The sequence below is a fragment of the Melospiza melodia genome, chromosome 11 (genome assembly GCF_035770615.1).
Source record: "Melospiza melodia melodia isolate bMelMel2 chromosome 11, bMelMel2.pri, whole genome shotgun sequence".
NCBI classification, from domain to species: Eukaryota; Metazoa; Chordata; class Aves; order Passeriformes; family Passerellidae; genus Melospiza; species Melospiza melodia.
In genome coordinates this window covers 4,590,715-4,602,867 of record NC_086204.1, presented here as the reverse complement: position 1 = coordinate 4,602,867, position 12,153 = coordinate 4,590,715, and the positions used below count along the sequence as shown (strand labels likewise).

The 12,153-nt window shown below is 38.4% G+C and overlaps 1 protein-coding gene across 3 annotated transcripts in view; it reads left to right on the top strand.

Annotated features, from left to right (window-relative positions):
* Positions 1–12,153, top strand: part of RALGPS2 (Ral GEF with PH domain and SH3 binding motif 2) — a 114,625-nt gene that overhangs the window by 30,862 nt on the left and 71,610 nt on the right. For all 3 annotated transcript variants that reach the window (XM_063165397.1, XM_063165395.1, XM_063165396.1), the window contains exons 4-5: positions 4,854–4,904; positions 10,455–10,538. In XM_063165397.1, coding sequence (XP_063021467.1) covers positions 4,854–4,904; positions 10,455–10,538 — 135 coding nt within the window. The remainder of the gene's footprint in view (positions 1–4,853; positions 4,905–10,454; positions 10,539–12,153) is intronic.

Genomic DNA, 12,153 nt, shown 5'->3' with positions numbered 1-12,153 from the left:
TTTGGAGTGTACTTTGTGAGAAAACAAGTAGAGCTTCAACACAGGAACTGGAATCCCCTGGTGTTCATTCTGGACAGCAGAATTATTCTCCTACTGATGCTGTGCTTAACAGGCTTAGCTATTTTTTCAGTGAGCAAAATATCCTGGCAGCCTAGAGAGACAACACTATGCCAAGTTGGAAGGCTTAAATATAATTCCTTCTAGAAATTCAGATTAAGGAACAATTTATGAAGTGCTGCTTCAACCAACATGGCTTCAAGTAAAATCAGGTGATGGCAGTATTCTTCAATGACCAGAATGCAGACATTTGACTTTCTAAATTTCAAACAGAAACTGAATTTGTTTTTAGACTGAGGGTTTTCTGTCTGGGAGGGAGCAGTGGGGGAAGTGCCCTGTCCTTAGGGTAGGTACATGGCAGGAAAACTTACAGTACATACTGCAAGTGGCCTGATAGAAAGAGTTCATGCTTGAGAAGGACTAAAAAAGTGGGAATATAGCCCAGGTCCAATGAGAACTTTCATACAGAAATGTGGAGAAGAGCTTAATGCAGTGGTGTTAACTGGAACTAGAAGTTCTTAAGTGACAAGTTTTTGTGGAAGGAGAGTAATCCATGTGCCCTCATAGAAAAGAGAAAGAATCAGGAAATATTTTTGAATTTTATTTCATTAAGCTTCTTCATATTCCTCAAAGAAGCAGCACAGAGAAATGTAATTCTGAGTTGTTTGAATATAAAATTTCTGACCCGGCAGACCTCCCTGAGAGAGGGGTAAAAGCTCTTTAGAAGAAGCTGTGTGGTAATAATTTTAATATTTTGAAGTACTTAATTGTTAACAAGTCCAGCTTCTCAACACCCATGAGAGCTGAAATATTTTTGCACTTGGCTGTTGAGACTCCCCAGGCAAGGTCTTTTCTATACATGCAGAACTCCTGTGGCTGTGAAGGGGTGGGGAGGTGTCTTCCAGCAGCCATTTCACTGTGTTCATTGGAAAATGATCCTGCACCCCTTTTAGAAGATGGTTTTGCCTTGTACAGCTGTTCAAGTGGTTGAGAATTGGGAAATGTAATTGTGATATATTAAAAACATACCTTTTCTACTTATATTCTAGAGCTCTTATCTAGGATCTAGGGCAAACAGAAACAAAATCTCCATTCAGCTCACCCTGTGCAATGATGAAATACTTCATTATCTAAATGAACTTGGTAGAAATATCACTTCTGGGAAGAGAGAAAATACCATGTTTCCCTATCTCTACATAATCAGAATGCTTATTTAAATGATAAGTAAGGACAAGTTCACAGTTTTGTACTGCACATGTAATTATTTTTATTTTTTTTAAATCTGTGCAGCTGGCAGCTCTAAAACCAGAGAAGTTATGGTTGGCGTGCTTCATGTAACAAGTTGATTTGAACACTTATAATTTTTGGTTTGAATATTAAAGCATTAAACCACATTTGGGAGAGGGAAACTCTCCAAGAATTTGTATTGGCTGGGTTAAGGAGCTGGAGTGAGAAAAGTTAGTGCATTGTATCCCTCTCACTTGCAGAAACCAAACTAGGGGCTTTGTTTATTGGGGTTCAAATTCCTCTTGAGAGGGTCAGGGCTGAAGTTTTTTGTTGCTGTTAGAGTTGAGCAATGGCACATAACATAAAACTCAGAAATTATTTTTGAAGCTTTGTCATTTCAAGTGCTATTAATTAGAGTGCCAGCCTTTCAGTCTGCTTTATTTACTTACTTAGCAGCGAGCGAGCAAGAATAAAAATTTTTACAAGAATAAAAATTCAATCATTAGACTTATAAATATAGACTTATAAATATGAGCAAGTTAATGTTTCAACAAATCTGTTTTGTTAAATGTAGTTTTAGACTCTAATGTGAGTTATTGTCATATCTACAAACTCAAATGGCTTTTTAGCAATCAGCTTAGATATTCAGCTGTCAGTGGCTTGGTTCATTTGAATTATGAGCAATTTACTAAGCCCTGGGAACTCATAATGGAAATTTCAAGCTCTCTGAGAAAGGAGCTGCAATAATGGGTATTTCTTGAACTAGTGCTTCTGTGATACAGTGTTACTTAAGGTTTTAATAAAAGCAAAAATGTGTCAACCGAGCAAGGGAAAAAACCCCATCAGCCTAATATCAACATGGTGCTAGAAGAAAGAGATCTCTCTGTTAAAAGTTCCACAGGTTTTTTTAATTGTCAGACTTTTAAAATATTGTAATGTATTTAATAGCAATTTCAAATATTTTTAATAATGACCACTAATCCTGAACCCTGACACTTGTGTGTTTTTTCAGTGTTAAAATGTCCTTTTTAATATTCCTGTTTTAAATGTATGCATTTATTTTTATATATGAATTGTGGTGTGAAGTTCTAATAATGCTTTTTATTTCATAAGTATTTTGTATTGATCCCATCTTAAAGTAATAATTTGTTCAGAAGTCCCTAGTGAAGCAAGTCAATTTAGCTAAGGCAGTTCAGGCTGATGAAGAGGATGGATTCTGGAGGGCTAGCAAGAAAGACAACATTTATTTTTAAGTCTTCTCTCTTCAGTGTGAACAAAGAATCAATTTCCTGGCTTATTTTTGTTGTGCTATTATTGCAATCTTGTTTTAGTGAGGAGGATTTGCAGTGAAATGTCAAAAACTATTGAAATGCCCAAGTCTTTTGTAAGGATCTTTTAATGTGCCTTCTACTTGAATTTTATTGAACTGCCCATTCTTTTCATTTGATCTTCCCAAACCCAACCAATTTTGCTATTAATTTGCTTTACTGAGGAACATAATGAAGCACCCACTCAGCCACATATTCACCAAAAATAACACATTTCTGAGGAAGCTTGATAAACTGCACACAAATGGGGGACTGGAGAAGGAGTTCTGTGGCTGCTCTTCCAGGACTGGGTTCCTCACTTTGCTGCCACTCTCCTCACACTAGCTGTGCCTGGGGTTGTGATCCAAGGACAGGACCCAGCCCTTGGCTTTATTGACCCTCATTGATCCAGCCTGTCCAGATCCTCTGCAGAGAGGGGTATTGGCCATTGATCCAGCCTGTCCAGATCCTCTGCAGAGAGGGATATTGGCCATTGATCCAGCCTGTCCAGATCCTCTGCAGAGAGGGATATTGGCCATTGATCCAGCCTGTCCAGATCCTCTGCAGAGAGGGATATTGGCCATTGATCCAGCCTGTCCAGATCCTCTGCAGAGAGGGATATTGGCCATTGATCCAGCCTGTCCAGGTGGCTCTGCAGAGAGGGATATTGGCCATTGATCCAGCCTGTCCAGATCCTCTGCAGAGAGGGATATTGGCCATTGATCCAGCCTGTCCAGGTGGCTCTGCAGAGAGGGATATTGGCCATTGATCCAGCCTGTCCAGATCCTCTGCAGAGAGGGATATTGGCCATTGATCCAGCCTGTCCAGATCCTCTGCAGAGAGGGATATTGGCCATTGATCCAGCCTGTCCAGATCCTCTGCAGAGAGGGATATTGGCCATTGATCCAGCCTGTCCAGATCCCTCTGCAGAGATTCCCTGCCCTCCAGCACGTCAGCATTCCAGCCCCACATGGAGGTGTTCAGGAGAAAGAGCACTAGAGCAGAGAGCAGGAAGGAGAGTGTGGAAAAGTGAAACATATCAAGGGCTTGTTACTTCTCTGGTGTTGTACTGCAAAATACCAGGTGATTGTGCCAGGGTCTTGGCTACAGACAAATTATATATATATATATATAGTTTTTTTATGTGTATCCTTGGTTGTCAGAATTCCTATCTAAAAACACATTCAGAGGTCAAGATGTGCTACCAAATATAGATTGGGTTGTCTTTGCAAAACACAAAATCTTGCCTCATTAGAGCAGGTACATCTCTGTAGTTGCTGACTTTCACCTAGAGCATCCCAGTTGAAATTTTCCTGCAAGGTTGGTTTTCTCTGAGGAGCTGTTCCACCATCCATGGTGGCATCCAGTGGCAGCTGTAATTTGTGGGAATCACAAAGCTGTCAGTGTGTACCTTGGAGTGTATATATGGGGCACTGCTGTTTTCAAGGAAATGGAAATAAAGCCATGCAGCTGACAGCTCAGGGAACAGAACAAGGTCCCTGGATTCATTATTTAAAGAAAATTTGTGATATCTAACTTGGATGGCACTGGTCTTTCTGGGCTACCTTTGAAAGAAATGGTCTTTTTTTTCTAGATGTATAGGCTGTCAGCAATCCTAAAATGTGCAGGATTAATAAACTTAAAATAAGGCTCTGTGAATATATTTCAAAATGCAGAACCTGGTCTTTGACTTTACTCTTTTCAAAGCTAAGCAAACATACCAGAATGAAAATGCACTTATTGACTCTGCCTTGCTGGGAAAGAGATGACTGTGTTGAATTTGAACTGTTGCTGAGCAACTGAACAATTGCTTTGCTTTGTTACTCAAATATGGTTCAAGTATTGATTGAAAAGTTGTAGGGATGTTTCAGTAGAGCTGTGTAGCTGGGCTGACATTCAGAGTTTGGAGAGAAGCTACCCTTGACCAACTGCAGTCAGTTCCTTGTCTTTTTAGGGAGGTTTTTATGTGCTGTTTCTGAGTTCAACCTCTTACTTGCTCATGTAACTGCAGGACTATGCTCCTGAGGATAATTTCTCATAATTTGTTTATTATTTGTGCATGTAAAGCTGGGAGCACATTTTTCTTTGGTTTTGCAGTGTGACCCTGCGGTAGAAGCTGAAACCTCTGAGATTAGGTAGCAAATGAAAGCCAAATAAGAAAAGAAAACAGAAAAAATGCAGTTCTTAAGCAGCACAGCACCTAAATTGAATGCAAGGTTAATTTTGATCTTAACTTTTGTTTTCTTGAAATTTTTATTCCAGGGTCAAATAACACTGATGGATGTGCCTGTTTTTAAAGCAATTCAGCCAGAGGTAAGTATTTCCTTAGCTTTGTTTTTCAGTTTAAATAAGGAAAGTGATGCCAGAGTATAAAATCTGGAATTGCCAAGTGTATGTCTGTAAATCTTAATTTTTGTCCCGCTTCATACATTTCTGAAGCAGATGGCTTTTTAACAGAAAAATATCTGGAACTAATAGCCTGTTTGGGGACTGATACTGGTATTAAATTCAGCTTGTGCTGGAGATGAAGCATGTGGGATTTAGTGTTTCTGAATGACAAACATCCTGATTTGTTAATTCTGATTATAATGTTTTAGGTTTCAGCTACTGATACGTGTTTTAATACTTCATCCTGTCCCTTGTTTCCAACTGCTTCACTTCTCCTTTGGCAAAATGAAAATGGTTGTAGTGGCATTCAAGATGTGTGTGATCTCTTGGGATAATACATTGATGATTTGTGTTCTCTCATTTGTTTTTATGCAATGCCATATTCCTTTCAGGTTTTGGCTGACTTGAGCTCGTTTCAGCATCTTCACAGTGACTATAATAAATGATGAATTTGTTTTTCCTCATTTCTGTACCATCGGCATTTTCCTGTGGGCATTGTTTTGCACTTTGAGGGTTTATTTTTCAGTTTGTTGTGCATTTTATCAGTGCTGTGGAAGTCTTTCTCAGGTCATCAGTCACTTCAGTCCATTACAAACTATTTCACTGGCAGCAGGTTTGTTATGTCACTCTTGTGACTGCTGAGGAATGTTTTGCTTCAAGTGGAGAAACCAGCTCAATCTCTTGGCTGTGATTATTGATTTCATCATTTGTCTTACCTGGGAATTTTTTTGAAGGCTGCTGTTTGATCTGTACTTGAAGATGATTCAGCTTTCATAGTATTTCCACAAGATATTTCCCAGCACTTGTGGATCTGTGTGTGATTTTTGGTTCATTTCTTAGTTGGTTGGTTTGGGGTTTTGGAGTTTTTTGTTGGTTTAATCCTTCAGAGAGTTTTCCCTTTGATCTGTTTTGAACCTACATCACAGCAGTACTTAACATTAGCAATAGTACACAGACATGCATGTGAGAAAAACATATAAAAGAGTCAAATAAAAGGGCAAAATGCTTTAAAGCTTTGGAGAAGAGCTTTTAAAAAAGAGAGATCCAATTGGAGGACATTATCCAATGTCTATCCAATTGGATAAACATATTCTGCCAGTTAAAGGCACTCCAAGGCTATTCAGAAAAAATATGAGAGTGTAGGCAGATATACCTGCAAAGTAATTATTTATAAGAATAAGAAAAAATCAATAAGAAAAATTGGTGTGATACCTTCAGTGGGAAATACCCATGAGGAAGGGTGGCTGATGTGTCTCTAAACTTTGTTCATCTCCTGGGAAAAAGGGCTGTAGAGATCAGCTCTCACATCAGAAAAGGCTAAATGCAATTAAATTGCTTTTCTCTTGGTTTGCAGAAGGGAATATCAGATATGGAAGGCTTAGTTTACCTCAGGGCATCTTGACAGCAGGCTAATGAAGTGGTGTAGATTTGTGAGCTTCCTTCAAGTTTCTACCAGCCTGTGCCATATCCATGTCTTGATTCAACTTGTAGATCTTTATCCATCCCTTGGCATGTGCACTCAAGCAGTGTGGAGTCTGTAATTAGAAAACAAAACACCATTGAGCTGATTTCACCTGTATGAAAGGGCTCCTAAACTGAGTCTTCAGTGAGTGACTGAAAGGCATTGATAGACTTGGGGTTTTTCATTCTGAATACTGATACTGAATTCCACAGCTCTCATCTGTGTGCATGGTGGGAGATGATGAGCAATGTTTTGCTCCAGTGTGCTGTGATTTAAAAACAAGGTGTTTATTGAAATTTGTAATTTACCAGCAAATCTTCATTACACAGGTTGTAAATCTCCCTTTGCTTCCCGAACTGCAATGTGGTGTCTGAATCAAATTTTTTAGCCTTTAATGTGTGTTTGTTTATTATCTCAAGTAAAATTTCTGAAAGATGTACTCAGAGATGCTTTATTTTTTAATTGCTGGTGATGAATTTTCATTTTTAGGCTGTGTGAGCAGTATTCTTTTAATATCTTTTAAATTATTGTGTTGCACCTTCCTCATTGTGTTAAAATATTTATTAAATTAGCACAGGTAGGTTTTTTTTCAATAAAAAGCAATACCAGAATTTCATCTTGATTATCTTAACAAAAAACAGAGCTTAACAACACTTTCCAAAGCAATATGTAGCAGTTTTTGTTTTAGCATCAAAATCAGTGAACATGCTCACAGTACACTTAAATACTTCAGCAGCCTTTTGCCTCTATTTGAAGTAAGTAAATAGAATTATTTCTGTTTATATTCAAATTTCTTAGCAATATTGTGGTTTCACACATGTGCTCAAGTTCCTGCACACTGTCCACTACAACTCAGCATTTCATGCTCGGTGGAAAAACAGACTGGAAGCTCAGTGTTACCCACAGAATCTGGGATTAAGGGAAGTGGTGGATCCCTTTACATTGGGGATGAGCCAGAAGCAGGGACTTGAACCATTACATGGTCAGATACTCTGTAGTGACACAATCCTCTTCCTGAGCTGTGTGCAGGCTGTGTCACTCCTGGGTTCTGGAAACCACCTTCCTTCTTCATTAAAAACACCTGCAAGTTGCTTCTGAGAAAGGAGAAGGAATTACTGGTTGTTTGCTAATTAATAGTTAATGGGCTGCAGTATAAGAAATAAAGATTATAAAGAACACACCTCTCTGACATAAACATCTATCTGTATGAAAGCAGCCAATTTGCATTTTAATTTTAAGGGAGAAAAAAAAAAATTACAGAGTTCTCCCAGTCAGTCATAAGATTTCCTTCTCTTCCCTGGGAATGGTGAGTGGTATTTTGGTTTTTGTTCTCTCTCTTGGAGTGGTTGTGGCTTTCTAGAGAGCAGTGACTGTAAAGCTCTGCCTTACTGTAAAAGAAAGGAGGCTTAAACTTGCTTGGCTGTGCTGCTGGTAGTTGTGTTAACATTAAATAACAGCCACATGACCCCTTGCAGAACACATCAGCTTGCTTTTTTTGGAAAATCTGATCACTTGCTTTGCATGTTTTAGTATGTCATCCAAAATTATTTGCCCATGTGTTCATATTGAAAATCTCTGCTGGGTTATTGTCTTTAACCTCTTCATCCCCTCTGCTTCACCAGACTAGGCAGTGAAAAAAAAATCACTTACTGAGTATTCTTAATCTCTGCTTACTCTGAAGTTGTAGAATGGTTCCACTATTAATCCTTGCTTCTTCTCTCCTCTTGTTGAAACTTTCCCTTTGACCTAAATAAAGGTTTTTGTGAGAAACACGATCTCACTCTCTGCTGTGTAGTACAGGTTATAATTTAAATGTTCCCACAGTATTTTGTTAAGGAGATTAAAATGCTATGTATTCAAAAGGGAATAAAAACCAGAATGAGCTACAAAGAAAGTTCAGTTTTTGTATTCTTGGTCCTATGTCTTTCAGTTTTTCAGATCAGTTTAAATGTACCACATAAAGTAAGAAATTGGTGGTTGTAGTGATGTAGCTCCTGCTCCTGAGCTGACTGGCAGACTAAGGAAATAATCCTGGGGAATACTTCAGGTTTGAAACTTCTGGTGGAAAAGGTAGAATACTAGAGGAAGATCAAGAAATAGAGTAAGTAAGAAATAGGAAGTTGGCTGCCCAAGAGAGAGGGGTCTTGCAAGTGAGATGAAATATTTCCTACACTTCCTAAAGGGAGGGGGAAATGCTTTTGGAATTCCCAAAGCTTTGCTTCTCCTGTGTCTGTCCCTGAACAGTGGTGTGGATGTCACCCTAAGCTGTTGAAGAATCAGAAGGGGTGGCACAGGTCCTGAATGCCTGTGTGACTGTGCCTCAACATCTCTGGAAAAAGCTTTGGATGTGTGTCTTCCCAGGCAGGGGCAGGATCTTTTATTTTGGAGTATTCTCAGATCTGTTGCTGTTGATGTCTGTACCCTGTGGGCCCTTAGATGTACAGGGCCAGGGCAATGGGGAGCTTCTGCCTAGAATCATTGAGTTTTTCACTCTGTGATGAGAATTGCAAATTAAGGACATGGCTGAATTTGTAAGAAATTCACATACTTTCCCTGAACCTGAGGTGATAACTAATTTTTCCTGCTGTTAAGGAAGGGTTATCAAATGCCTGTGAATGAGTTCCCTTGTGTTCCTCCGAGTGCAGAGCTGTGATTCCAGTGGAAACTGGAGATGCTGAGGGATAGAGAATTTAATCAAGAGTCTCTTGAATGGCTCCCCTCTCCAGTAGCCTGCTCTCCTTTGGAGCAGGAGTAATTCAGGGCTGTGTGGTTATGTCTTGCACACTCATTGAAGTGGAGGTGTAAGGACAGGGGCATGTGCTTTCCTGGGCTGAACATGCCAGATTTTCCAGGGTGGATTTAGGTGGCACAACCTTCTAGTGAAATTTGAAGGAATAGCTCTAAATACAAAGCCATAAATTCTGCATTCTTTCCAGTGCCTGGCCAAGAATCTCTGGGTCTTCTCTAAGAAATACCAGCACACAAACTTCAAGTAGAAGAATTCAGGCTCCCTCTTAACTGGCATGAGATTCTTTAATAGTTTTTGGTCATTGGTTAGAAAGATAAGAAGTTTCTGATTTTAAAAAGTCAAAAAAATTAGAACTTAGACTATCCAATACCAAACTCTTTTAAACTGTGTCTTAAGTGACACAATTATTGGTTACATGTTGAGTCATTGAAGTTATGTGGTAGCTGGATGTGTAGTGTGACTCTGGCTTCAGTGAGGAGTTTACAGCATGGTAATAAAACTGAGAGCACTTCAGAGTGGATGATCTGGAAGGAAGACATGAATAAGTAAAAAGGAAGGGCTCTACTTTGCTATTATGCCACTTGAATAATTAAGCTGTGTCTGTTTTGATTCTTTTTCTTGGTAGTACTGTGGAACAGGTTGTGTGCTGAATGTCTTTGCATCTATTCATGTCTGTTGTATACAAATGGAAGAGCTCATTTTGGTACATGGAGTTATTTATGATTTTAATGAAAACTTTTTGAAATTAAGTGATAGTAAATAACAAGATGATGCAGTTTCCCAAAATAGGCTCCTTTGGAAGGGAAAACTGAAAATACTGTTTCTTTTATTATTGTTGCAAATGATGGCATTTTTTGGTATTTCTTTAATGCAATGTGCCAAGTTAAAAATATGTCTTAGATTGAGTTAACTAGGTGTATCATCTCTGTAAATATCTTCAGAAAGTAATTAAAAACAAAAGGACATTTGGCTCTCTAGCTCAGATTCATGTTTGAAGCAGGTTTTTTTGTGGTTACAAAATTAGGAAAGCTCTAATTCAGCAAAAGGTGAATGGTAATAATCAATAACTCAACACAATTCAGAAATTACACCTGTGGAATCTCAACTTTCAGAAGGAATCAGAACAAGTGTAACTGTATTACTTCAATGTGTTGTTGCTCTGTTATTTTAAAACTTATAAGATTTGTGTCTCTATATGCCTTTGTCTCTGAACGTGTGTTATGCACTAAATTAAAGAAGTGAATTTTCATCCTTGTTCTCCCAGGAGCTGGCAAGCTGTGGCTGGAATAAAAAAGAGAAATACAGTTCTGCACCAAATGCTGTTGCTTTCACCAGAAGATTCAATCATGTGAGTTATTTTTTTCCAGCATTATTAAATGTACACATTTTAGAAAGTCTGTGGGATTAAGTGTTCTGGCACATCACTTTTATTTTGGATCACAGCTGATTGCTTGACAACTTAAGGAACTCCTTTTAGCAAATACTTTATCTGTAGGATATGCAGAAAGACCAAACCAGTGTTGAAGAAATATTCTGTTTTAAATAGCAGCAATCGATGAAAAGTGCACATTTTCCCCAGAACTGCTGGCTGTCTTTTATATGAAGACAGAATCATAATTACAGGTTCAAGGCTTGCCATACAGGATTTCTGGACTTGTAATTAGATGTAATTTCCTCTGTGTTAGCTGAGTGTCTTATGCTTCTCATAGATATTTTTGTCCCTAGAAATAGAAGCCTCTTGTCAGCATAGGTACCTTTTTAAGGCGATTCTAGGCAAACTTTTAAAAATTCCAAACAATTTTTCTGTAAAAAATTTGTTCTTTAACTCTATTTCACATAATTTTTGTAGTATATTTGAGATTTATGGTTTTTTTACTCAAAAATTCCTCTGTATAAGAAGAACAGAATTCTCCCTTTCTCCACAATTAAAGCTGGAGGAGTCCAGCTTTAGTTACCCAATCATGTCTCAAAACTGTGATGCTCTTTTTAAGTAATGCTGTATTTTCTCTTTCAGATGAAGTAATTCTATTACTCTCCTCTCTCATCTTGTAAATGTTTAATGATGTCTCAAACTTACAAGCTGTCCTGCCAAATTAACCTCTGTACCCAGTCTCAGACTTACAGAGATCTTTGTTAATCTGAAACTCAGACCAAACCTCTCAACTTCTTAGGGTTTTTTTCCTATAAATTTTTGTGTACTTTCTCACTTTTCATTATTGCTCTCATTGAGGATATGATCAAATCCTATTACTTTTCACTGACAACACTTAAAATATTTCTTAACCTAGTGACTGAAATGCTTGTCTGGCATTGGATTTAGGACACTTGCCTGATTCTGCACTTTTCTGGACTGAAAAGAGAATGTACACTGCAAACTTTCTGTGACTGTACCATCCATTCAGATATTGAGATCCTGGGGGGTTTGGTCAAGAGTTTGGGTTTTTTTGAGAGTTTGTTGTTGTTATTGTTGCTACTGTTCTGCATTTAGTTGAAACTTTCCTGATCTAGCTTTTGAAGTTGCTCCTGTTAGAATGTATAGGCTGCTATAAAAGCACTCCTGATTTTGACACTAATCTCACTGATTCCAACATTTTCTGCCTTGCTTATTCATGGAAGTTGACTCTTGAATGAAATGTTTAGTTTTGCTGAATATTGTGGAATGTTTTTGTGGTAAAAACCATATGAGGCAGTGTAACTCATCAAGGACTTCACTTCTCAGTTGTTGTTATGTGCTCTGCTGAAGAACTGCAGGAACTGCCTGAAGTCAGCTTCAGACATACTAAAGAATTGGTAGAATATGCTCAGTGGCCAGAAGGAAGGAGGGGAAACCTTATCATGGAATAAGGACTTCCATGAAGTTTATATCAGCCTTTGTTCTGGCAGCAAGGAAGCCCTGAGTACAGGAGTAGAGAGGGAAAAGGACAGATATTGTTTCTGCTGCATTTACCTGGGGTGTTCTGATG